The sequence below is a fragment of the Vanellus vanellus genome, assembly GCF_965231255.1.
Source record: "Vanellus vanellus genome assembly, chromosome: 3".
NCBI lineage: Eukaryota > Metazoa > Chordata > Aves > Charadriiformes > Charadriidae > Vanellus > Vanellus vanellus.
This window is the reverse complement of record NC_138907.1, coordinates 7590715-7616638: the sequence shown is the minus strand read 5'-3', so window position 1 is coordinate 7616638 and position 25924 is coordinate 7590715. Positions and strand designations below refer to the sequence as shown.

At 42.6% G+C, this 25924-nt stretch overlaps 1 protein-coding gene across 1 annotated transcript in view; it reads left to right on the top strand.

Moving 5' to 3' along the window:
• Positions 1-507: 507 nt before the first annotated feature.
• JAG1 (jagged canonical Notch ligand 1) overlaps positions 508-25924 on the top strand; it is a 36809-nt gene continuing 11392 nt past the window's right edge. The window contains exons 1-9 of the mRNA XM_082481815.1: positions 508-1035; positions 1965-2270; positions 13318-13369; positions 18835-19089; positions 20086-20146; positions 24010-24140; positions 24459-24578; positions 25039-25152; positions 25691-25804. Coding sequence (XP_082337941.1) covers positions 955-1035; positions 1965-2270; positions 13318-13369; positions 18835-19089; positions 20086-20146; positions 24010-24140; positions 24459-24578; positions 25039-25152; positions 25691-25804 — 1234 coding nt within the window. The 5' untranslated portion in view covers positions 508-954. The remainder of the gene's footprint in view (positions 1036-1964; positions 2271-13317; positions 13370-18834; positions 19090-20085; positions 20147-24009; positions 24141-24458; positions 24579-25038; positions 25153-25690; positions 25805-25924) is intronic.

The following is a 25924-nucleotide window of genomic DNA, read 5'->3' as shown; positions in this document are numbered from 1 at the left end:
CGCGCGCCCGCCCGCCCTGGACCGCCTCAGCGAGGACGCGGCAACCTGCTCGCTGCTGCAGGTAGCCCGGCAGACACCTGCGGTAGCCGGGGGGAGGCGGGGCGGCGCCGTAGCAGGCTGGCGACCCTAGGGCTGGGGGCCCGTCGCCTGCCCTCAGGAGGAGTAACCGCCGCCCGCGGCCGCCTAACCCTCCCTCCTCCTTCTCGCCCTCTCCTGCCGGTACCTGCTATCCCCTACTCCTGTCATTCCCCTCCTGCCTCCTCCTTCTTCCCCCACCTCATGCATATGGATGGACGCATGCGCGGGCGGGCGGCCTCCCCGCCTGCCGCCGTGGGCTAGATGAAGCCGGGCGGCGGCGGGGCTCCCAGACGGGCGGCCGGCTGCGGGGCGGTGCGTGTGTGTGTGTGTATGTATGTGTGTGCGTGCGTGCGTGCGTGTGTGTGCGCGCGCGTGTGCGCGTGTGTGTGTGTCTCGGGGGGGGGGCGGGTGGGGTGGGGAGGGTGAGGGCGAGGGCTCGCTGCGCGGTGGCCGGCGACCTGAAAGAAAATAAAAGGCTCGGGAATAATAATCGTCGCAATAATAAAAAAAAAAAAAGAGAAAAGAAAAAAGAGGGAGGCGAGAGAATAAGGAGAATAAAAGGAGGCTGGGCTGCTTTGCATTGAAAACCGGGGCGCTATTGACAGCGCTTGAAAAGCGGCGTTGTTCGGCGCGGGTGCGCGCCACGGCCGGCGCGGTATATTAGAGCGGGGTGGCGGCGGCGGCGGGCAGCAGCGGCGGCGCCTCCTCCTCCTCTTCCCCCCCCCCCCCTCCTCCTCCTCCTTCTTCTCCTCCTCCTCCTCCTCCTCCTCCTCCCTCCTCCTTCTCCTCCTCCTCCCCTCCTGTCCCTCCCCGTCCCGTCCTGTCCCGTCCCGGAGCGAGCGGCGGCGGCCTGCAGGCGGGCAGCGCGGCGGCGGCATGCGTGCGCCCCGGCGGGCAGCCGCGGCGGCGTGCTCCCTCGTCCTCCTCCTCCTGGCCCTGCTGGGGCTGCGGGCAAAGGTACGTACCGGGGCACCGGCAGTCTTGGGAGGGAGAAGGCGGGGGGGGGGGGGGGAAAGCTCGGGCAGCCCGGTTGGGGCTGCGGAGCCCGCCGCGCGGGGCTGGCGGTGGGGGTTTCGCCGGGTTTCCCGCAGCGGTTGCGGTCGGTGGCTTTAAAATCAAGCCCAAACCTACCGCAACAAAAAAAAAAAAAAAAAAAAAAAAAAAAGCCCCAAAACCTGCCTGTGCAAAAGCACAAGGCGCTTTTGCGGAGCTTCTCCGGCGGGAGAGGAGTTACCGCCGCCAACTTTTCTGCGGAGATGGCAAACGCGCAAATCCTCCTTGCAGCAAGGCTTAATTCCCTGGGAATAAAAAAGGCAATTACTGCAAACCGCTTTTTGCCTTTTTCTCCCCCCCCCCCCTTTCACCCTTGTTAAACGGGATTAATTTCGGTACTCTTTGGGTGGCTGACGTGCAAGGTCTGAATCCCAGCTGGGGAGGCTGTTTTCTCGTCTCGGCTGTACCTCGGAGAAGGCAGAGGGGCTGCATTTCCAGGGTGCTTTTAGCTACATCGTTTTGTTGGGTTTGCCCTCACGTATGCACTCTTGGGTTGGCTTAGTTTTATTTCCTAACGATTTAGAAACCTTCCCCGCACACACTGTTTTTTCGGAGTTGGCACTGAAGGTTGTTTTTTAGCATTAAAGGTATTATTTGCTTGGGATGATTTATGAGCCTTTCTCATGGATATCTGATAGGGAAAAACTTGGAGTGGTTGCTTTTTTTTAATGTTGGGCATATGCTTCTTGAAAGCACACTTAAAATTATTTTCTCCTGTCTGCAGAATTGTTGTAGATTGCGTTTAGGAAAAAAGTGAGGTAACTGTATGTTTCTTGTTTTTTTGTTTGTTTGTTTGTTTGTTTTCTCCTCCGGTTCTTTCTTGGGACTAACAGGTGACTTTAGCGTCGGGACAGTTTGAGTTGGAGATCTTATCCATGCAAAATGTGAATGGTGAACTGCAAAATGGAAATTGCTGTGATGGCACCCGAAACCCAGGAGACAGAAAATGCACCAGAGATGAGTGTGATACCTATTTTAAAGTTTGCCTGAAGGAGTATCAGTCGCGGGTCACTGCTGGCGGTCCTTGCAGCTTCGGATCCAAATCCACTCCTGTCATTGGAGGAAATACCTTCAACTTAAAGTACAACCGGAATAATGAAAAGAACCGGATTGTTATCCCTTTCAGCTTCGCCTGGCCGGTGAGTTGCATGGCCTGCTCTGGCTCTGCTTCTGTTCGACGGTCCTGTTTGAGATGGCCATAGTGAGCCGAGCTCTGACTTCTCGCGCAGGGGGAGAGGGACTAGGACTGGGGAGGGAGCCGGCATCTTGGCAAGAGCATCGGGAATCCGCAGCACAGAAATGAGTAAAATGTGGTGGTGTTTTTGTTTTTGTTCCCTGGGGCTCACAATGCACAGCCTGTTAAATTTGAAAGTCAGATGTGCAGTGAAGGGGGATCTTAAATGGGTCAGGGAAGCAAACCCAGTATCTCTGCACTTTACAGCATGAATAAGTCTCTTGAGACTTGGAAGGTCAGAAGTTCATTTTTTTTTCTTCTTTTCTTCCCCCCCCCCCTAACCAGAGAAGTCTTGGGCTCAAGCCAAAAGAGCAGTGGGTTAGGGGCTGTAGAGGGATCCCGTGTGAAAAGTGTGTGTCATAGCTGGCCTCCTTCCCTGGAGCGTGTTTGGGAAGGCTTCCTGCTTCTCCCAAGGGGAAATCTCGCTGCACTGCTTGGTGTTGGTGGGAGCTGCTGTTGCTGCTCTTGGTGAACTGGTTGCCAGCTTCCCTGGGAAGCTTGCTATGTTTTGAGGTACTTGCACACTCTAGAAGCTAAAGACTGAGAAAAGCCTGGCCTTAGCTTTTGGTTCGTTTCACCTGCTCCTCGCTGCAGCACGCCTTTTCCTGGCTACTTGCTTTTGTGGTCCATAGATTCTGGCTTCCCTCTAGTTGTGTTCAAAACTCAATGGTTCAAGGAGGTGGGGCTCTTTGCTGGGCACTTTCCCAGTGTTGTCCACTCTAGCAAATACTGGTCAGCCTTGTAGAGCGGTGAGACAGAGAACGGGTGACCCCTTCGTTAAGTGAAGCCTGCTTTGTTGTTGGTCATGTAAACAACAAGCAGACTTCAGTGCTGCTTGTTTCCTCTGGGGTGCTCAGGAGGGTTGAAACTTTGGTATGGTCACCTCTGCAGAGGAGTCTTCTGCTCATTGCACAGAAGCTGAGGACCACCTTTCCAAAATGGCCATCACCCAGGGCAGACCCACAAATGCAGGCTCCAGGGCCATGGAGTTTCTGGACGTAGAAGACTGCTGTGGCCCTGGATGGCAGGAGGTGCATTGTTTTGTGCCCAGTAGTGCTGCGTGCAGGCAAGCAAAAACTGAAGATGACTGATCTAGGGGGTGGCTCTTACGCACACACAACAGCCTGTCTTTTGAGGTAGCTGTCTGGGATGCTATGGTACGAAAGCTGAAAACTCCCCAAAACTCCAAACTCCTAAAACTTTAAATATAGAGATCACCTAGGAAACAAAACTGTTTCCGCCCCCCCACTCCCCTTCTCCAAAGGCGCTGAGCAGACAATTTCCCACCAACTGCCTTGGGATATGTTGATGCTCAGCAGTTTTGAAAATCCAGTCATCCTAACCTAGATGCCTAAGGTCATTTTTGCAAGGGGAGGAGGGCTCTTACGTGCACGCAGGGGAGGGGTGAATCTTGTTTCCTATCCTCTGTTGCTATCGCTGCTGGCAAGGGGGAAGCATGTGTAGACTTCCCGCTCCCTCCAAAGCTTGGCCCTTCCTAGTCAGATAAGGACTGGTTGCTGGGAGAGCCTGGACTTTTTTTGTGGGAAAGCCCACCCCAAAAGCATTCATTCCTTCTCCAGTTGCAGTGTAGACACCCACTTTTTAGTCTTATGGCCAAGTGCTGCAGGCAGCCATGTGTTCTTGAAATGTCCTGTGCTGCCTCCTACCTGCCTCCTCTGTCAGTTGTGACTTCTGGAGTATTGAGGGGTGGAGAAGCACAAGGGTGAAATCAAGTCTGCATTTTTAAGGAGATAGTATTACAAAGTACAATAGCAGAGTTAACAAAAGTATTCTCTGTTGGAAGTACAAGTCCTTCCTTTCTTTCTTTCTCTTTTCTTTCTTTTTTTTTTTTTTTCCTAACATGAAATGAGATAAAACTGTTATCAAATATGCCATCAAAGGGATAAAGGGCTCTGTAAAAATCTGAGGTATTTGAAGCTTTGCCAATGGCTGCAGTGGTTGTGTTGCAGATTTTGACTTTTTTCAGAAAAGTCCAATTCATCAAGGATTTTTTTTTTTTTTCACTAGCCCCCTACCCTGTTCCCAGTAATTCGAGTGCCTTGAATCTGAAGATACGTGTATGTATAGAAAAATGAGGTGAAAACTGAACACGTTCCTTCTAACAGCCCCTTTCCTCATATGGCTGAGAAGGGAAATCTGTGGGTTTGGGGGGGTCGGGACCCTGGGAGAAGTTTCTTAAGCTTGCCGGCATCTTAGTAAAAGAAATGCATCTATTGTCCTGCTGAATCTAATTGAGCACTGGAATCCCAGAGCAGCACCAGCAAAACTCCAGTGCAGCCTCTGAAATGTGTAAAACTCAACAACTTCAGAAACTCTGGTTCCTAAGACTGGAATTTTTTCAATAAACTCTTGCATATTCTTGTGCAGAAATGCACTTTTTGAGATTGTGATGATAGTCTGTTTGTAATTATCAAGCCTGCCTCCCAGCTTTAACTTCCATAGGACACAGCTTTTATGCTAGCCATTGTGACTTTCAAATGGTATTTGAACAAAAGAATATCTAATGTGGCAAAGCTCTTATTTGTACTAAAATTGTGTACACAAATCATTTTAGGCATTTTGAAAGCTCTACAGATAAAGTAGTAAACTTAGTCAACTCAAATCTGATGCTGAAATTTCAGAACTTAAAAATTCTTTAGATGGGTGAATACTGTTGACTTTAGTAAAAGCTTGACACTAGCATTGCATTCACCAGTGTGGCTTATGAGAGTTGTCTTTGAATACATCCAGCAAAAATTACAGTAAAGGTAGTAGGAGCTGGAACGAAATGTTAATCATATTGCACTTGAAAATTCATGCTCATTTCTGAATATGTATTGTTTCTGGTCTACTGTCCGAGGGAGGCTTTTCTTGGATGTTCCAGCTTGAATCAGTAACATTAAGAAGCCTTATTGCCTTGACTACTTAAAAAAAAAAAAATTAAAAACCAAAAAAATCTCTTTCCGTGTCAAGCTGTCCCCTTATGCCGTTTGTGAAAAATAGTTATATTGCATTAGAGGTCTTTATTCATCATGCAAGAGGGAAAGAGAAGAGAATGGTGTGCTTTAAATGTATTGTTAGATCTGGCTTATACTTGTAATGTAGATTTGAAGTGTCAGAGTCTTATTAATAACTTACGCAGTTTGCTCTTGTCGTTTCTGATATGTACCTCTGTGAGTAATGGGTGTGGAGATGGTGGGCCATAAATTAATTTAAGTGATGGGAGGTTTGAGTAAGTTGCTAGGAAACAGGGCAGCAGACCAGCATAAATGAACTGGAGTGCATCAGAAACCTGCCCCTGCTAGCAATTCTTCAATAAATTAGAACAATGATAATAATGGTGATGATTAAAAAAATAAATACTTGTAGTCTTGCTTCTTGTATTCATTTTGAGACTAGTGACTTTCTTGACAGGCAAAATAGGCTTATGAAGCTATATAGAAAAGTACGGCACAAAGGAATTTCCATGTTCCACTTGTCAAAGTCAGTCTCAACAAGTTTTGTTTCATGGTAGACATATGCTCCTCTCTGACATAAATCAAATTTCTTGCCTTTCTTAAGGAATCCAAAGTGTGATGTGTGCTATACCTTAAGGGAGCTGTGCATGAATTAATTGAGCAAAGCTTAGCACTAAACTTTGCTTTTATGTAAAGAAAGATCTTTTGGGGGTTTGGCGAGACTGTGAGTAAGAAGGTCAAACTTGGCAATTCCTTTGGTATGCATAGCTCCAATTTCAAATGGCTTGTTTATCCTGAAATTATGATCCTTGTAATTATTTAATATTGGGGCCAATTGCACCAACACACCAGGAAACTACTGAGGTGGAAAAAACCCTCCAGCACCTAAATGACTTTAGCATAAAATACAATTTAAAAGAGTTTTGAACTTCTTATTTCAACCTTACTCCAAAAAATAAAGTAGTCAGCCTTTCCCCTTTTTAATGACAAATCTTACTGCTAATGGTTCCTGAAGATGTAAAATACATTTTCTGGGTAGGTATTGTTTTTTCTGGCTAGAAAGAGATAAGGAAAGACCTTTAGTGTTTTTTAAGCGTCATGAACTTTTTCCCCCTGTCGTGACACAAGAGGCTTCCAGAATACTAATCTGCAGCTGATATTAAAGTAACAGCCTTTTGAATCTGAGAGAAAAACATCACTTCGTTCAACTGCCTTTTTTTTTTCTTTTTAAATTAAAAAAAAAAAAACAAAAAAACAAAAAAAAACCCAAACCACCAGTAGGTCACAGTCAAAATGAAAGCTTGGCTTTTGATTTTTTTTTTTTTTTTTTTTTTTTTTTGCTTCCCTCCAGTTAACTTTTTGAAAACTTGTAGAAGCAAATGCTAGATAACATTCAAGCTTTTCTTAAAGAAAGCCTGGTAAATCTTGGAGCATGGGAACATCAGAAGAAGTTTGTATAATAACAGAATGCATGTTAATCAAATCCACAGTGTGTTATTTATTGTGGACTAATAATTTAAGAATAAGTCTTTAGCACTCACACTAGTGCAATGTTTTGCCTAGGATTGCTATCAAAAAAGGAGCAGAGAGTATTAACTGAGATCTGAAGCATAATTAGCATCTACAAGGCTGTTTTTTCCCAGGACTGCAAAGAAGTGATGCATCCATTTGGAGGTTTTGGACTTCTTACATGTTCTTAAGAGTTATTTATGTTCCAGTCAGTTCAGAACTTCATCTTCCTGGTAAATCCATTTGACTATATTACCATAATATACCTAAAAATAAATCCTCATTCTGCTTGCTCCCAGAATTTTTGTTCTTGTTATAATAAAGGCCTGCTCCAGTTTAACTTCAGTGGCGGCTGGATTGGGCCTGGCATTGAAGCTTATTCCTAAACTTCCTCAGACTACATATATCCAGCACTGTCAGCTTGTTTATGCAGCTGGAAGTCTGCGTGTCTGAAAAAGAATTGCATAAAATTGATGCTTTATGCTTAAAATTCTAGTTAACTCAAGGAAACTTACTGCTTCATTGCAGACTGAAGGCTAGAATCGAAGTAAATTAGTTCTAAAGCTAGTAAAATTGAGCCTTAGCTAATTAAGTGAGATGATGTGCCATACAAGAGGCTTGCACTCTTGTACATGGCACTTATTCCAACTTCAGTTTTTAAGTCTCATGCTGTGTAGTACATGCAATAACCTTAAGCTACAGTTCTTTAAAAGTATTTCTGTGTAGGTAATGCCAACAGCAGGATTTGTTTTGAAAATTCAAACTAAACTTGACTTTGCATTTCTGCTGATGGATAGAAGTTGTATATGTTAATTGACACAGTTCTAATAATTTTAGCTGGTAGTCTGTGTGCCTTAATATGGGGAAAGATGTCAAAACTAGAAGCTGTTTGCATTCATTTCTTGTTAGTCTGTGGAGCTCATGGTTCTGGTCACTGTTCTGCAGCGTAAATTACATTCATTATACTTGTAGTATTCAGAAGAAACTGTAAAATGTGGATAGAAGTGGTTAAAGTGGTTTGTAAATAGTCAAACATCCAAACTCCTTTACCAGCTCAACCCAGTTCTTATACACTTAGGTAAATAAGTAGAAAGGCTTCTTGTTCAGGCTTGCTGTATGTGAACCTGACTGTTTTGCTTGGCTGGCTACTAGGTATTCTCTCTATTAACCTTGCCACCCTTTTGTAACTGGTGCATTTAATTATCAGTGGGATGCTTTAAACAGGTAGGGGGACTGATAAGAGCAGGTAATCTGCTTGTTGGGGAAGGTTGAAAGCAACCATTGACATCTTAGCCTACCTGCTAGTCTTTGACAAGTGGGGCTCCGTGAGAAAATAACTCTGTAATGAGATAAGGTGCTGAATAAAATGCTGTTGTCGTATGATGCACCCTGGTAGCTGAGATTGCTTGAAATCATTACTTTAAAAAGAAAGAAAGAAAGAAAAAAAAAAAAGATGCTATACTTTTTTCTCTCTCTCTCTTTTTTTTTTTTTTTTTTTTTTTAAAGGAAGGGAGGAGAGAGGACCCCAAGTCTCCCCGCTCTCCCAGCACACTGTTCGGTTAATGCATTCTAGTTTTATGATTGGAATACATTGTAGTCCGGCCACCCAGACAGAGGCATTGACTGCTAATATTAACCAAGAACAATAGCGTGGCCATACTGACTGCAGTGAGGATTACAGAACATAATGGGGCCCATCCAAAAATAATGCTAATACGGGACAAGCAACAGGAAGCAGCAGTAGACTCAGCATTGCTCGGCTCCCAGACAAACCATGGACTTACTTCACACAATGGCAACTTCAGCACATTATGTATTCACAGGATACTCATTATTCCAGCAGGCTTGCCAGATCAGAGATCAGCCTGGTTTACTGGATGCTTAAGCGTATGCATAGTTTGGATAGCGGCACTTTTGTGTCCTTCATCGTTTGGCAGGAGGGTGGCAGTTGTATCACACAGAAGGTCTTGACTTCAGTTACTGCTTGGCTTCTGCCAAGGCAGAATTTGGGGGAGAAGTCTCTCCTGGAAGCTACTAATATAGTTCAAATTTGGTTTTGTGTCTTCTCCTTTATGTGGCAATGAAGTGTTTACTGCCACTAACAGCAATGAAGGAACTACTCAAAATGAAGACTAAAGGAACAGTGTGCTCTGTTTTCATGTGGGCATATTCTGATTAGGCTCTTGGCTGTGCTGCCTGCTTGAGGTTCAGCCTAGCTCTTGGCCATGGACTCTGAGGCGTGAGATTGTTACAGCTTAGACTTTGTTTATATATGCAGGGCTGAGAGAGTAACAGCTTTATAGGGTGTTGCCTTATCCTTATATAGGCTGGCCCAAAGAAGAGCTTCCTGAGGATGTTGCATTCGACAAAGGGTTAAGAGGGTTAGGTTGTTTCCCTCCTCTTCCTGAATATGTCCATATCTCCTGTGGATGAGGCACTAGTTGTCTTCATCTCCTTGAAGGAATACTCTGTTGTCAAAGTTGACTGGCTGACCATGGCATAGTGTTGTGACGCATCTATATAGCATCATCGTGCCTTGTTGTGTGGCACCAGGGATACCAAAGTGAGAGTCCTGCTGATATTTAGAGGAAGTGGTTCTGTGACTAGCCCTAACTCTGCTCAGTGATGCCCTCCTCCGTGGCCCTTAGGCACTTTGAAATACTCCTCGGTTTCCCTCTTCCCTATCTCGACCCCTTACAGCTGAAGGGAGGAGGGATTGCTGGAGTTCTTGGCAATTTGCTGTGACAGCGTGCCAGTCTCCTAGCCCTTCCTAAGAGCCAGGCAGGGTGCAAACATGGTTCTCAGGCTGGTCTTCACAGCTGTGCGTGGCTGGCAGAGTGTGAGGAGAACATTGCTGGGCTTAACCTGCTCTCCTTGTTTGGCAGAGAAGGAGCAGGCACAGCATTCAGAATGCAAACTTCCCACTGCATTTGTCTAGTCATGGTTTCACATGCTCAGCAAAGCTCTTGCATGGTTTAACCACAAGGATAGGAGGGAAAGAAGTTTGACTAGTTGCAGCCTCTTTCAAAAAGGAGGCAGTCCTTTCACTAATGAGCCTGATGTTTTAATCTTGCTCTGTCCCACTGACTCGCAGAATACCTTTAGAAGCCAAAGTACAAAACCATCTCTTTTGGGTGGATGCCTGGATGAAGGGAGGGAAGAAGGTAATCAAGCTGAGAGTGTTAAACACCTTCTGCTTACCTGGAGCTGCTACTATTTCATTTAAATAACCAGAAAAGAGGTTGCATTGCCCTTTCAGAGCCTTAAAAGGGACAGTTTCTGATGAATTTCAGGGTCATCAAAGTCTTTCCTGAATTGTATTATCAATGGACCAAGACTAAATCACAGTGTCTTGTCATTGAGGAAGATAGCTCTTGCATGTTGGTGCTTGCTTTGTTTTTTTGGAGCGTAAACTTAACCACTTCCATCCTCTCACAGCTTAACTCATAGGAGTTTTGCTTGAATTTGACCGTGCTTCCTTTCAGCCCTCCGGGCTGATCAGACTGTGGATGTTCTGCAAACTCTGCCGGCTTGCCATTTCTTTCAAGCTGCCTTTCCTCTCGAGTCAGAATCCCTGCCTTCTGGTCAAGCTCAGGTTTACAGTGGCTAATTGGGTGTGACTCTGGAAAGTTCACTGCTGCCTTGTTGCCTAGGACATTGCTTTGATGGAATAAGGTGCATGATGTGGAATTCTTGTGTTTGGATACATATATTTATTCAAAGATGGGCAGAGGTCATCTATGGGCATGGGAAAACTTAAACCTCCACGCTGTAAGTAGTCATTCCTGAGATATCTGAATTGTTGATCTATAGAGTGGGGATGATACGCACTTTTAAAAAATCTCAACAGTGAAGTCTTTGCACAGAACTGTTTTTTTTGGTGTGTTTTTTTTTTTTTTTATTTTTTTTGCGGGGGATGGAATTGGCTGGAGGTATACCATAGTTGGATTGTTGAGGGGGGCTTGCTGATGTTGTTATGGGGCCGTGGGTGTCTGTGTGCCTTTTGTTTAGAAGTGTCCCATCTTAAACACAAAGTCTTCCCTTTCTTTGCCCCGTGCTGAGAGGGACAGAGCGAAGAGATTAAACTGCCATTCTTTGTATCATCCCTTTTCAGGACAGGGATTCTTCATTTAAAATATTCAGATGAGGTGAGAAAGGGCACACAGAAAAAAAGAGAATTGCTAGGGTAGGTCTATTCCCCCTGAGTTTTTATTTCCATCCAGTTAAGTAGAAGCTCTTCTGTCTTCAAACAAACTCCTGTGTGGTGTTGGAAAGTGGTCACACAAGTATCTAGCAACAGTAGCACTTAAAGCTAGGAATCAGCCTTTCCTTTCCTTAAGGGCTAGGTGTGTTGGTAAACAGTCCTGAGAACCAACCGGGAACTGTTGCTATGAGTTTAGACAAAATATCTTCCAAAACAATTATGCAAGGCTGAAAGGAAAACATCCTTAACTTTATTGGAAGTAGTGCTAGTTGCCATAATTCATTCTCTATATCATAATTTTTTTTTTTTTTTGAGCTTGCAGTAACATGTTGTGCTTGTGCTTCTCAATGTTGGTAATTAAACCAGTGAGGAAGCACCCAAGATAGTGCAATCTATATCTGTAATATGGCTCAGGAATTCTATTCTGGTTTTGTTTGTTTGTTTTTCTTTTTTACTTCTGGCTTGTGTAAGGACTTCTTAAATCTGCTTGAAACAGTGTTAAACAATCATCTTGTGTTTTATTTTTCAGAGCCTCTTTCAAGTTGAGAGACTTGGTCTAGAATAGTAAGAAATAACCCTTAACTTTCATGAAATATTAACCAAAAATGGTTGGGCCAATGGAGCCTCTGCATAGAATTTTGGGCACATGTCTCAGCTTGCCCAGCTTTGCTTACTTTTTGAAGCACTTTCCCACAGTTATCAGTGAACGAAATGGAATCCTAGTCTGCTTTGAATATGAAACATATTTAGGCTATATTCCAAGCCGGTGTCCATCACAAACTAGGTTTTCATTCAGAGGCTGCATGCTGTGTCCAGTCGTGAGAAAGCAGTCTGCTTCAAGTGTTTTTTTTCTTTTTTTTTTATTTCCTTTTTTTTTTTTTTCCTCTCCTCTTAAGGAATTTGAGGTCTGCCTTACATTTGCACCTTGTAGCAGCTTACTCTCAAAACTGTATTTTGGTTTCTGTTACAGAAAAGCTGTTAAGTGCTGCAGACCACAAATGAGCAGACTGCAACTAAGTGCAGGTCCAATTAAGAAGAAATAAACCTTATGATACACGGCTTCAATGGCAAAGCATCAAAATCCTTCATGGAGAGTTTTATTTGTTCTATTACTGTTCTGCTTGCCAGAAAGATGTTACATTTATTACCTCATTTATAGTTCTTGTTATATGTTTTACTTTTCAAGTATTTTTTTTTCTTATTTTTCTTCAGGGTTTTTTTTGAGGGGGGAAATGTTTTGGTTTTGAATCATTCTCTAAGTTTGTATATGGCTGGCCAAATGGCAATTTTGAAAGATACAGCCTGGACAATAATATCTCAGAGTAGAGCTGGGGGAGGAGGAGATGTTTTAATGGCTCTTGTTCTCAAGTGAGGATTGAAGATAAAGGTGGCTTAGATGTAATAGCTGGCATCTTTCCAATCCATGGAGTCACTTCAGTTAGTTTATGCTTATGATTATTATTACTGGAGTGCTAGCGAGCTCACTGGCAGATTAGTGCGTCTGTAAATGTGACACGGGGTGGATAGTGCGTCTTCCCTTTCCCTGCTCTTCCCAACAGCCTGATCTTAGCCTTTTTTTTACAATGCTTCTCTCTCACCGCCCCCCCTCCGCCTTCCCATCTCCATCAGTTCTTCCCTCTGTTACCTGATACTTGTGGGAGCTGCGATGGCCCTCATGCAGACAAAGCTTTCAAAGGGGGTGCTGAAAAGCAAAGTCCCTAGAGATTGCGCTGTCAAGGCAGAGCACAGTAATCTTAGCAACACTTCTTGCTTTCAGGATGGTTGGGGGAAGGGCCATCAAGACTACTTTTCTGTAACTAAAATTCTTTTCAAGCAGTTTTTGAGGGTGGGGGTGTTCAGTTTTTTTTTTTTTTCCTAGGTTTTTTTTTTGTTTGTTTGTTTGCTTGCTTGCTTGGTTTTTGATGCTACTGTGCTATCCCGGTGTTTTCTTCCATGTGCAATTCTTCCACACATGCTTTGTTGTGGCTACAGCATAGTGTCAAAGGCTGTACTTCCTGGTTAAGTACATAAGATGCATTAATGATGACAAAGATGAGCTATCCAAGGTGAAAGGTCTTCTAAGTCAGACTGGATAAGGTAGCTTACGGGGTTTCAAGAAGATCACATTTGTCTCAAGTATAATCTATTACCTATTTATGTTTTCAAGTATTCCATTTTAGGGCAGAGACCAGGATTTTTTAATTTTTTTTTCAAAATTGTTTGTTGTTTTTTTTCCTTAGTCATGTGTGGCTTTGAAATTAACTCTTATTTCTCTTTTGCAGAGATCCTACACATTGCTTGTTGAGGCATGGGATTACAATGATAACTCTACTAGTAAGTATTCGTTCCTCTGGTTTACTTAGTCCAAACACCTTGATTTCCTGTCCATTGAAAACCCTTTGGGAGTCTAACCAGCCTACTGCAAGTAGGGCATGAGGAGAGGGAAAAGCTCTCCCTGAGACAATTCAGAGCAACTACTCCTGGCTCTGCAGCAGCCTGTCTCCCTCAGATTGGCTGTAGGGGGTGAGTAGCTCGCTCACCTAAGCACCAACAGTTTGATGCCTAAAAATAGATGCCGTTAATTCCCTCTTTCTCCTCGGGGAGAATAAAAGCCCCAAGGGGTTTCTTCAATTTTTTTTTTGTTTTGATTTTTTGTTTGTGTTTTTTATTTTGTTAGGAGTGATATTTGGAAGCCTAAGTCGTGTTGAATTGGGACCTTTCTATAAACTATGTACTTCTCAAAACTGAACGTTTTGCTTTAAAAAAAAAAAAAATCTCCATAAGACTTGGTATAGATCTCCATCTAATGACTGTAGATGAGAAACAGGAGTGACTACCAGCTCTTCCTTTTGGGAGTTGGATGTTTAGGGTTTTATATTCAGGGGCTGAAAAACATTTACCAGGCACCACCTGGTACGGCTGGCTGGAAATCAAGGGTGGGAATCTTTCGCCTGGAATGTCTTTGGTTGGTTCCAGAAACTTTCTGTTTTCTTTTTCCTGTTGGCTAGAGGAAGCTGTGTAGAGTCTCTTGGCATATGAACTGTTCTGCTCTTACTGAAGTAGGTGGGCAAAATTGGCTCTATTTTCAATCTAAGGCTTTAATAGTGTGTGGTAAAAGCCACAGGAGAAAGTATGAATCTGAACTCATAAACCTTTTGTTGACACAACAAGTCTTTTCCTTTAACAAGGAAGCAGCAGCACTGTGGCCCATCTTACACAAATTTCATAACAGCTTCTTGTAGTCTGCTTTGGAATGCCAGCTGTTGGCCGCACAGTAATGAAACGGACTTCATGCTTCACTAAAGAAAAGCCTTGTAGAAACGTGCACAGTGCTATGGTTTTATGTTTTAATTGGTGAAGAGTATGCTGCTTGGGAATGGCCTTTGAGTCTGAGGACCTTTCTGCACAGATCTGCTTTTTCTTTATTTTAATATATACATGGGATGTCCTATTAGTTTGTAGTTCTAGAAAAGAAGTTGTCCATTGCAAACGATTCATGTGACCTGTCCGTGATAGCCAGGGTTTGCTTTACAACCTGCCACATTCAGCACTGTTGCAGTACCTGTGATTTCAGGCCCTACCCCAGCACAGCCATGGAGCGGTGGCGAGGAGACTTTTTGGCTCTTTACTATGGAGTGTTTTATGGAGGAGCAGAAAATAGATTGCAACAGCAGCAGAGTTGTATTAAAAATGGAAGATGCCTGAATTCAAAATGAAGGTCTTGTTTACAGTAGGATCTGAGATTTTTTTCAGACTGGGTCTCTGCCACTTTTACTATTATTAGAGCTCATCTTTTTTCATGAAACAACTGCATTTCCAAAGCTACACAATGAACCCTTTCTTTGATTTCATGTTCTGGAAGTACAATTGTCTTCGGACAAAATTGCCTCATTTCTCAGCAGTGCATTTGACCAAGTGCAGACATGTTGTTACATATGTTCCTGATTTGCATTCCTGCTCTAGCTTTGCTGTCACAAATCCATCTGTAGGTCACTTCAGTCACTGCACTGCACAAAGCTTTTTCTTTGTACTGCATCACCTTACTTACAGTCAGCTTTCCCATAGCTGAAGAATAAGTCTTGAAGAACTAGTTAAGGAAATCATTAGAACTAAACAATTGTCATCATATAAAGTGACAAGTTTGGGTTTTTTTTGATGTCCAGGATTTTCTTTTACTTTAATCACCACTGAATTGTAAGGACTCTGTGAGATCTCTTTCTCAAAAAAAAAAAAAAAAAAAAAAAAAAAAAGTGAGATTAGTAGGCTTTGTGTAACTTTTCAATAGCTCCAGCATCCTCTGATCAATGCAGTCTTAGGAGATCCTAGAGTGGATGCTTCCTTCCCCCCTCTACATTCCAATCCTCCTACGTTCCCTTTACCACATACTCTCTCTTGTCTCACTTCCAAGAGTGGCTTGCAGTTAAATTCTGGCCCTGTTGAAGTTGATGAGAATTGTGCTTTGTTGGAGCCAAGATTCTACTTAAATGGTTTTTTTTGCTCTGGTTCTTGTCTAGATGCCATTTTGCTACTGTCTCTTCATACGTAAAGCTAATGGGGCTGACACTGCATCTCAAACTTATGTCAAAAAGCTATTGTAAATTACTGGTATCGGTTGCATGTGGATTCCAGTCGGGCATAAGAGACTTCAGCACAATGTAAACCAAGCCATAGCTGGAAGTTGTCTGAAACAAAGACTTTCAAAAATAACTGTGGTGTCTTTGGCCACCCAAACTGCTTAGAGGAATCCGGGCTGCATTGGTGTTGTTTGCTTCCTGATGATGGGTAGTTATAATTTCCAGAAATTGGAGCACTGAAAAGCAAAGGTCAAAATAGCTAATTTCCCTGTGCCTAAAACCTCTGATACCGAATAAAAAGATGCATTAAAGCTTTGAAGTGTAGCTACAAAAAGTGAATGAAACCAACCAACTCTGACAGCAGAGTGGAAGCTGAAGATGTACAGAAAGCCTCTCTCTCTTCCACTTCATCAGTTTCTGATTGGTTAATGTTTCCTCTAACCTTTCTGTCAAAGCATGGCATTCTGAGTCAGATGATGTCAGGGGAGTTAGGAAGATGGCTTTCTCTCAAGCCTTGGCTGACTACTTCTTTTTATTTACTTAACCAGTCTGCTGCTTTGGGATTGCTTACTATAAAACATTGTTGGTGCAGGCTAAGAATGGAAGAGTTGTTGCAATGCCTTCCCTGAAGTCTGGGTCAGCTCTCTTGTGTAAGTGTGTACTGACAGGTGGGAATAGAGAAGGGTGGAGAAATTTTTGTACAAGAAGGAACATGCCAATACTTCATTGTGAAAACTGTGGGTTATGGCTAATGGAAAGTGTTCTTAACTCTGTGAGACCTTACTTGAATTTAAATGTATGGTGGTAGCTTTATAACCTGTATCCAACGAAAGGCATTTTAGCCATGATCCAAAGTGAAATCGCAGCTGGTTTTTACCTGTGCCCTTAAAATAAAGTCCAGTGGACTAATAAGGATGTTTCCATTTGAGTTCAGCCTGTGCTTAAGGGCTCAAAAGAGCTGGTGGCTGGAGTGGGATGTCATAGATATACAGCAAGGACATGCTTCCTAATGAGCTGGCAGAGGGGGGAAAATGATAGAGCAGAGGCAAGAGGAAAGATCTCTTTTCCAAGGCAATTGTTTTTCTGGTGCCAAGGACTAAAATAGCTGTCAGTGGTATGTTCCCAATGGGGAACAGGAAAAGACTGGAAAAGCAAGAGTGTATGTGTGGAGGGGGGACAGTTTGCAAAACTAAATTGAGTGTCATTCGCCTTTTCTTCTGCCGCTTACAGGAGAAAAGGATAGAGTTGTTTTACTCGCAAGAAACAGGATGTCTTTATGCACAGACTCGGTATTTGGGGAAATGCATTTGCTTTCCAACTGTGCTGTAGATCGGGGTGTAATCTTGGCAAGTGCAGCAAAGCCATCTCCAGCACGCATGAGTGGAACTATAATCGCTTGACTAGCCCCATTCAAGGCGAATAGATATGCATCTGCTTAAGTACCTCTTAGAATTAGTCGGTAATCTTGTTGATGAGATCTAAGAGCCTTACACCTGCACAGTACAGGACATGATATTGCTCTGGATATACCAGTATGGAAAAGTCCTTAGGCATCTACATTACTTGTGAATGGGATTTAAATTAATAAAGGCCTGCATGCATTTGAAAGTCTTGCACATAGATGTGGGGTTGGGGGCTTAGTGCCAATGAATAATAAAAACTGATTTAAATAGAAAATATTATAGAACCAGAAATACCAGAAGGTGAATAAGAAGTTGTTGCCCTTAATTTCACACTGTAAACACTTAATGAATGCTGTAGTCTCAAGCCAAGAACACCCCCTAAAATGGGTAAATGCTTAAAATGCCTTCGCATCGACACTCTTCTGTGGTTGTGCAGCAAGTGCTTTGACTTAACTTTATTCAAAACTGCAGACAAACAGGCAGGATATAATGGTGAATTGATAATGGATAGCTGAGGCTTGAGAAGCCTGTTTGGAAGTTCTTTTTGAAAGCTATAAATCACAGGTCCTTAGCAATCCATTTAAAAGTATTTTAGATGAAAAACTGCCAATGTGTCATCTTAAGCTTTATGTGGCAACTTCATTAGTCTTTAACTCTGCCTTATGTAAAATCTCCAAACTTTCTTTTGTAATTGTTGGAAGAGCAAGCTGAACATCAGTACGCTTAAATTCTTAGCACTCGAATGTGCCAGTACTTCACACGCTGCTTTCTAGCACATCGTTGGCAAATTGCCCTTCTACCTAAAATTCTTCTATCGCTGGATTATGCTCCCGTATACAGAACACTGTAGCCTGGTACTTATTTTTGGCTTTGTACTATGTCTGCAAGGATATTTTGGCTGTTTTATGATAAACTTTCACTCGGCAGTCAAGTGCTTGCTAGCAGCAGGTTGTAAGCCAGTGTCAGATCATTTAAGTCACAAGACCTGGACTACAAAGTGAAATACCACAGATATATACAATGTTCTGAGCTAATGTGAAATATTATTATTTTAAGCCATAATTTAGACAGTTGTAGGGCTCTAAAAGCCTGAAGACTTTTGCTGGAACTAAATGTCAAGTACAAAGTCTAAACTTCGAAATACTCAATAGAGAGAAGAGGGATCTATAGCACATACATGCAGTAATTTGAGTTCTCTGCTTTGAGCTCTGGTAGTCTTGAATTTTTAGTGTCAGCTAACATCTAAAGAGACAACTTCCACAGTATTTCTCAGCCAAAACCTGGCGAGATCACTGATGTCAACTGAGTGCCAGAGTTGCTAGTTTTCCATTTCATGTTTACACCAGAGTTCCAGAAGGCTGCAACCCTTTTGTGGTGACATTGCTTTATTAGGCTATTGTAGCATGGTGTTTTCATAAATATTCCAGTTAAAAACAAAACTAGTACCATTAATGGAGAAGCCTGGAAAACCACATTATGTACCAATCTATTGGAGCTAGAAGTAAAAGCAGCTGAATTTTCTTTAATCGTGAACTGCATCATTCTTATTGGATGTCCTTACAGTGCAAAAGAGATAAGTGATTGGCAGTAACGTAACAGTCCCTTTTGATTTCAAGCTTTGTTCAGTTTGATAATGCTGCGTGTGTGTTTCAGTTAATGGTTTGTAGCTCCAGGGCAGCCTTATCTTGCTCTCTAAAACAGAAAATTAATAAAACCAACTGGCTGCCTCGGAGAGGCTTGCCTGTGAAGCTGGAGAGGTGTTATGTGGGAGGTAATGATACCCAAACAAAGTTTTAACTCTGACATCTCTTCTGAATTCTAGATCCCGATCGCATTATTGAGAAGGCATCCCACTCTGGCATGATCAATCCTAGCCGTCAGTGGCAAACTTTGAAACATAATGCAGGAGTTGCCCACTTTGAGTATCAAATCCGTGTGACTTGTGCAGAACATTACTATGGCTTTGGCTGCAACAAGTTTTGTCGACCAAGAGATGACTTCTTCACTCACCATACCTGTGACCAGAACGGCAACAAAACCTGCTTGGAAGGCTGGATGGGACCAGAATGCAACAAAGGTTTGTGGCAAATGCTCGACCCGCAGATGAGCAGCGGGCTTAGATAGGATTTGAGTGCATTGTATCCAGGTTGCAATTCAGTGGTCAGTTTGTGCAGACAACAGGGCTAAGAACTGATAGGATAGCGACTAACTCTTTACACGGAGAACAAGGGGCAGGAGAAGACTAGTTTCTGCCTTGTTTTAAAATCTCAGAGAGGTCTGACAAGTACCGGCCACTTAGCAGATGTATTCTTTCTCTGATTATCCACATCTTTGCCCTTGGGAAGAAAACCCAGCCCATTGACTTCAATGGGAGTTCTGCTGCTGACTTCAAAAAGGATTTCCCCTTTGGTGCAGAACTTCAAGACAAGCAGGAAGAAGAGACTTGTTTTAGAGCTGACCTGGCAAGCATAAAGCTTTGGTGTTTGAAAAGTCCCAGGCTCTTTGTTGTACCTGAGATGATGTTTAACATGTTTATTAGGGAATGGCAACTTCCTAGGTAATTTCAGAAGGAGAAAGCAGGACTCGGAATAGGAACAGACTATCAGCATGTCTTGCTGACTGAGTTTACCTGCAATTTGAATTGATGTTTATCTGAATGTCCTGTCTGTTCAGAGATATGGCTCAAAAGTAAATCCAGAGTAGTCAAAAGTTGCTGTAAATTAGATGTACAACCAGGGAGAGTGGACCAGTTCACCTGCAAAAGACAGAGAAAGGAAACCTGTAGACTAGACGTGACTTGGGCTCTCTAAGGCGAGATGGTTTCTCTTGCATGGAAACTCTTTGAACAGCATTAGGTAGAATTCCTCTGCAAAGCTAGCAGATAGATTTCCTGTCAGAGAGAGCCACCTACCTTGGTTTTCCTTCCAGTAGACTTGATACGAGCAACTTGTTAAAACTTAATCCTTTAGTAGGATTACATTGCTGGTTAGAGACTAAAACATTCCCAGGAGTGTGAAGATGCAGGAAGCATGCTGATACTCTTCTCTTTTTTTTTTTTTTTTTTTTTTAACAGCTATTTGTCGTCAGGGATGTAGCCCCAAGCATGGTTCTTGCACAATTCCAGGAGAGTGCAGGTAAATGCTCCCTCTCCCTCCTTGTTTCTCCCCACCCCACCCCCTCAAATAATTAAGCAAGTGATGCTAAACACAATAGGATTGGGGAGGGAGGGTGTTTTTGGAGTTATGTTTTTGACCAAGGCACGTTATTCATGCTGACTTCCCTAGAATAAGAGGGGAGCAGGCTTTTAATGCACTGACAATTTTAAGAAGCTGGTGGTTTGTGAAATGGTGGCACTGGGCAGGAGGAGGGTATGGGATAAATCGTGTGAATGCGGCCTAATGAGCACTAACTAATTGTTTCTGCATAAATAGTGCAAATGTTTTGTGGGTAGGTTTTTTTCGACAGCCTGATTAATAGGCTTTTTCAACTACAAGCTTGAAGTACAGTGTGGCTTTTCTCTCCTCTTCTTTTCACTGTTTCCCCCTTCCTCCCTCCCACCCCCTGGTTTCTTCCATCAGTAGGCAAAAGTCAAGCATTCTTTAGAATGGGATTAGTTAAATCTCTCCGTTCCTTTACCATTGTGAGCCAGGCTCCGAGTGCTGAGAGGTTAATAGCTGGGATGAAATCTTGTCAGTAGGCTCTGTTGAATGCAGTCTTACTCCCGTGCTTTGAAGCCCGTTCTGTCCTGGCAAGGAGACAATGAAAAGCAGAGTTTATCCGTAACCCAACAATTAAATATTTGGAATGCCTCAAAATATACAGCACAGGGAAACTTTCTGCCTTACTAATACGGGGTTAATGGATATTAAATGTCGACATTCTTTATCAACAAACTGGTTGTAAGTTGCTTCATGTAACCCTTTATCATATCTGTTTACATGCGATAGGGAACTGAGGGTTTCTGAGGTTACAAAATGTTGCCATTGATCCCGTGTAGGAAGGTTTAAAAGTGAAGCTTGGGTATTCTTGGATAAAACTCAGAAGTCTAAAGGCACAGAAAGTAATTTTTCTGCCTAACATATATATCGGTAGATTGTCCATTGCTGGAAACTTGCATGAAGTGGACTGCTTTTCTTTCTAGATAAGTTGTAGTTCAAACGTGAACTAAGTCTGGGGTGTCTGTCAGACTGTTTTATATAAGAAGCCAGCCTAAATAGTCACACTGGTTCACTCTTTCTCTCTGTCCCAGTAATCTGTGCTTCAAAACCAAACCAAACCAAAAAAAAAAAAAATCAAGGAACATTCTGAAAGTAAGGTAGGAAGTAACTTCTCGTGCTCCACAAGAGACGGCAAAGTGAAAGTCAAGCTTCAGGATGGGCTGTTGTAGCTTATGTTCAGTGATTTTAATATTTAGCAGTACTGATATAAGCGGGTTAACCCCCAGAACACCAAATCTAAATCTTTTTTCTTTCCTTTTTTTTTTTTTTTAATTAAAAAAAGCCTAGCAAGTAGCAGGAAGTATTGGGGGCCAGATGGCAAGAGGAGTGTATCAGTCAAGGCTACCAGTGATTTGTGCTTCTGTCATCAGAATAAACATGCCTTGTAGGGGTTGCTGTCTCCTAGTCAGAACAACAGGCTTTGTTTCCAGATTTTTTTCTTTCCTTTCTCTTTCTAAGTCTCTTACCTCCCACTCACTGCCCAGACATGCACTAGTGCTCTTATTTACTTAAGGTGCAACTTTCCCACACTTGATTTGCATAGTCTTGAAACAATGCTGTCCTTCTGGTGCTTTCAGATAACTTCGGCTTGCCAAGTTAGACCAATATCTTTAAAGTGAACACAGAAACAAGATTCTATTTTCTTTTAAGTTTTGATGAGTCATATAGCCTGTATGTTACAAATGCAACAGAGTTTAAAAATAACATCCCAGTAGAAACTGCTCTGGGTTCTGGTACAATAGACAACTTGCAAACATTCTTAAAATATCCTTTTCCCTTTTGGTGCGAGTCACTTTCTTTTAATGCAGGCGAGCCAACAAACCCATATTTACTCATGAATCACTATACAAGGAAAGTTCTTCAAATTTCTCATGAGAAACTACTGCGTACATATTATTAAACAAGAATTATTACCGTGAATCTTTTTCTGGAATTGATATCGAACTTTTCTTTAAAAGCCCATAGCCTCATACAATTTTGTTTGTTATACTCTAAAGCTGATGTTTGAAGAAAGTCATATCTTTGGCTCTAAAGCTCGTGGCTTTTTTTCTGTGTGTTTTTTTTTTTTTTTAATTACTTGTTTCTCTTTACACTTGCTTTAAATACAACAAAACCCCCACCCTTTTGATTTGTCAGAAAGGAGTAAAATTCTCGATTTGGCTACCTGTTTTTTGCAGGTGAGGTCCCTTAGTTTTGCTTGTGTGCAAGCTCACAGGCAAGTTGCTTTGAATGCTACACAAATTAAAAGGGTATGTTCCTAAATTTTAATCTTTGTGCATTCTTCTTATATTCCCTATACAGAAGGATTTTCCAAGAGCTACTTGAGAGAGGTTGTTTTGCCTGATCTGGTTTTATTTCATGTTCTTTGTACACAAAGACACATAAGTTGGACTACTGGTTTTGGTTCTGTGTTGTTTTTTTTTTTTTTAAACACACAAACTAACAAGAATTTCCCATTGACTGTGAATAGGCTGCTATTGAAATAGCTATTTAGAAAAAAAAAAAGTCAATCAGGATGCAGTTTGTCACCTGAGATTTTTAGAAGGGAAGTCAGGTTTACCACTAGCTGTGTGTGATTACCCAATGGATAGATCCTTCTAGCTTTTTCCCATGAGAAGAAATTGCCAGTAGAAGAATGGTGGGGGGTTTTATAAACAGAAAGCTTAGCTGACTTCTGTACAGATGAGGTTTGTTTTCATAATTTAGTGACAGCTTAGTGCATAATTGCTGTTGATCAATTACTCTCAGGACCTGTTAATGAAATACAGTACCTCGACAAACCCTTGCTTTTCATTTTCAACTTGTTTTCCTTGTTTCTATCTATAGATCCACTTTAATTTGAAGGATCCTTGGTCTGTCTGGCTTGAGAACTAAATGAATGCTAAAATGAGCTTTCCCTTAGGGGGGCTTTACTTTTAAAAGAACATCTTCCTTTTAAGTACGGAATTCAGGTAGCTTATTGATAGTGGCAATAAATAATTTAAATAATAATTTATTTTTCTCCAGACATGAAATTAGTTTCTCAGAATTGGATATGTGTTAGTTATTCCCTGCAAAGAGGTTAGCATAAATCAAACTCTGAAATACACTGACAACTGATCTTCTTTGAACACGTGTAAAATCCTGATGCATGCTGTTATCTTTCATCTCTTACTGTGGCCCAGTCCATACTTGCTCTTGTGTCTTCTAGTTCAGAGTAAGGTTAGCTTCCGATAGAGCAGAGAATTCCTAATGCTTTGCTGCAGCCTTGCCAAGGGCTCAGAGTTGGGGTTTATGGTTTTGTTTGTCTCCTTGCAAACCCAGCACGGCTGACATGCCTGGAACCCTGTATTCATGAGGATCTCTGGATAATTATTGTTTCCTCTGACTTTTTCTCCCCCTTCCCCCCCCCCCCCCTCAATTTATAAAGCACCCTGTCAAAGTCCAGAGATTGATTTATAGTGCACACCCACCCTCTCTGCCACATTTGTATGAGGCTCCAGAAGAGTATTATTGTGCTGAATGGCCTCATGCTGGTTCTCTCAGAACAGTTATTCTTTTGTCAGGAGGCTGGCTACAGAGACCTTGGCAAAACTACTAAAATGTTTGTTTACAAGAAACCATCAAACCAACCTTGAATAGCTTCTCCCCTCCCCTTGTCCTACCCTTCTCCCCCACCTCCCCAGTCTTTCTCCAAGCTTTGGAGCTCCACACTCAGTCTACACAGAGCAATGCTAGTGGGTTTTTTGTTTGTTTCCTGTTATGATTTTCTTCTTTTTTTTTTTCTTTCTTAAACGAAGGTGTCAGTATGGATGGCAAGGCCAGTACTGTGATAAGTGCATTCCACACCCAGGATGTGTCCATGGCACTTGCATTGAACCATGGCAATGCCTCTGTGAAACCAACTGGGGTGGTCAGCTCTGTGACAAAGGTATGCTAATCTTATGGACAGCCAACTGTAACACTTGAATCTTAACACTGGCAAACTTAACAAGGAGAGAGTGCACGTGAGACTGAGTGAAACATGGTGGGAGTTTTTGTTCTTCAGCTACTTAGCGTTGTCTCCTCTGCTGTTCTGGCATTGTTGCTGTTATGCATATGTGCATAACTTTCCCTGTCCTGTCCTACTCTTGTGTGCGCTGTATCCTATAAAAGTTCTAGAATAATGGAACAAAATGAACAGAACATACATGTGGTGATGTTTCTGTTCTTTTTCAACTGTGGCTTTAATGCTCTTCACCTCTTGCAGATCTGAACTACTGCGGAACCCACCCACCCTGTTTGAATGGTGGTACCTGCAGCAACACCGGCCCGGATAAATACCAGTGTTCCTGCCCTGAGGGCTACTCAGGACAGAACTGTGAAATTGGTAAGGGTTTGATGCAGCTGCTGAGCTGCCACTTGGCAGTTAATTCTTGTCAGCTTTTAGTTCCTGGTTCTGGATTTATTTTATGAAGCTGAGGAAAAGTAAGTCAATTTCTTAATTATGATGTCAGTGCTGGCTGCAAAGATCCAGACTTGAATGTTCATGCTTCATCACGAACAGCTGGTATCTCTGAACATCAGCCTTCTGCTGGCCAGAGAGATGGCTACAAGTTACCTTGCCTGGCTCTGACTTGGACAGGTGCAAGTCAACCTATTGATGAATTTAGCACAGAAGACTACTTCCTGCTGGCTAGTAGCTTTTTGATTCACCGTTCTCACAGGAGTGCAATACATCAAGAGTAATGATGGTGTGTCCAGAGTAGAAGCGTGTGGAGGGAGCGGTGGGTGGTTTCTTGTGATATTGCTATAAGTCTCTACCGTGATGTACTTCTGTCCTGGTGCAGCGGAGCACGCCTGCCTCTCTGATCCTTGTCACAATGGAGGAAGCTGCTTAGAGACGTCTACAGGATTTGAATGTGTGTGTGCGCCTGGCTGGGCTGGACCAACTTGCACTGATAGTAAGTCCTTTCAAAATTGAATTAAAAACGTGCTAGTTTGCTGTTTTAGATCAGTCTTTCTAATCCCTGATAAACATACAGGGCAGCCTGCTTAACCTTTCCCAGCTTTAGCACTGGTTCTTAGCAGCCATTTATACCACGGTGCACTCTCTTCTCCTTCGTACTAAGGTTTTTGTTAAATGCAAGGGAACAGAATGGCCACTGGCTTGTTGAAAGAAGCAGAACACTGAATTATTGTAGCATTCTGGCAAGTTGTTAAAATACAGTTTTGAGAGACTTGCTGGGTCTAAATCTGACTTCCATTTGCAAAAAGGCCACAGGTGTAAACTTCCCCTGTGCTTTGAACCCCCTTTCACACTACTGTTATTTTTAAAGTAGGCTTTTGCTGAAACCAGAGTACACCTAGAAACTCCAAGCAGAAGTCCTGTCATCTTTCTGTTCCTCGGGGCAAATCCTAGTAGCAGCAAATCAAATTTGTCAGTTGCTGACATTGCCTGTCTGGTAACAGAGCTAAGCCTCTTCTTACTCTGCATTACAGATATTGATGATTGTTCTCCAAATCCCTGTGGCCACGGAGGAACTTGCCAGGATCTAGTTGATGGATTTAAGTGTATTTGCCCACCTCAGTGGACTGGCAAAACGTGCCAGCTAGGTGAGAACTGCTTTTCTTTTCATCCGATGTTGCGCTGGGGGGCAGAAGATAAATGTGAGAGGCATCATAGTGCAGCAGGCAAGGGTAGTCATGCCCTTTGCATTAGGCACGTTTATGGTT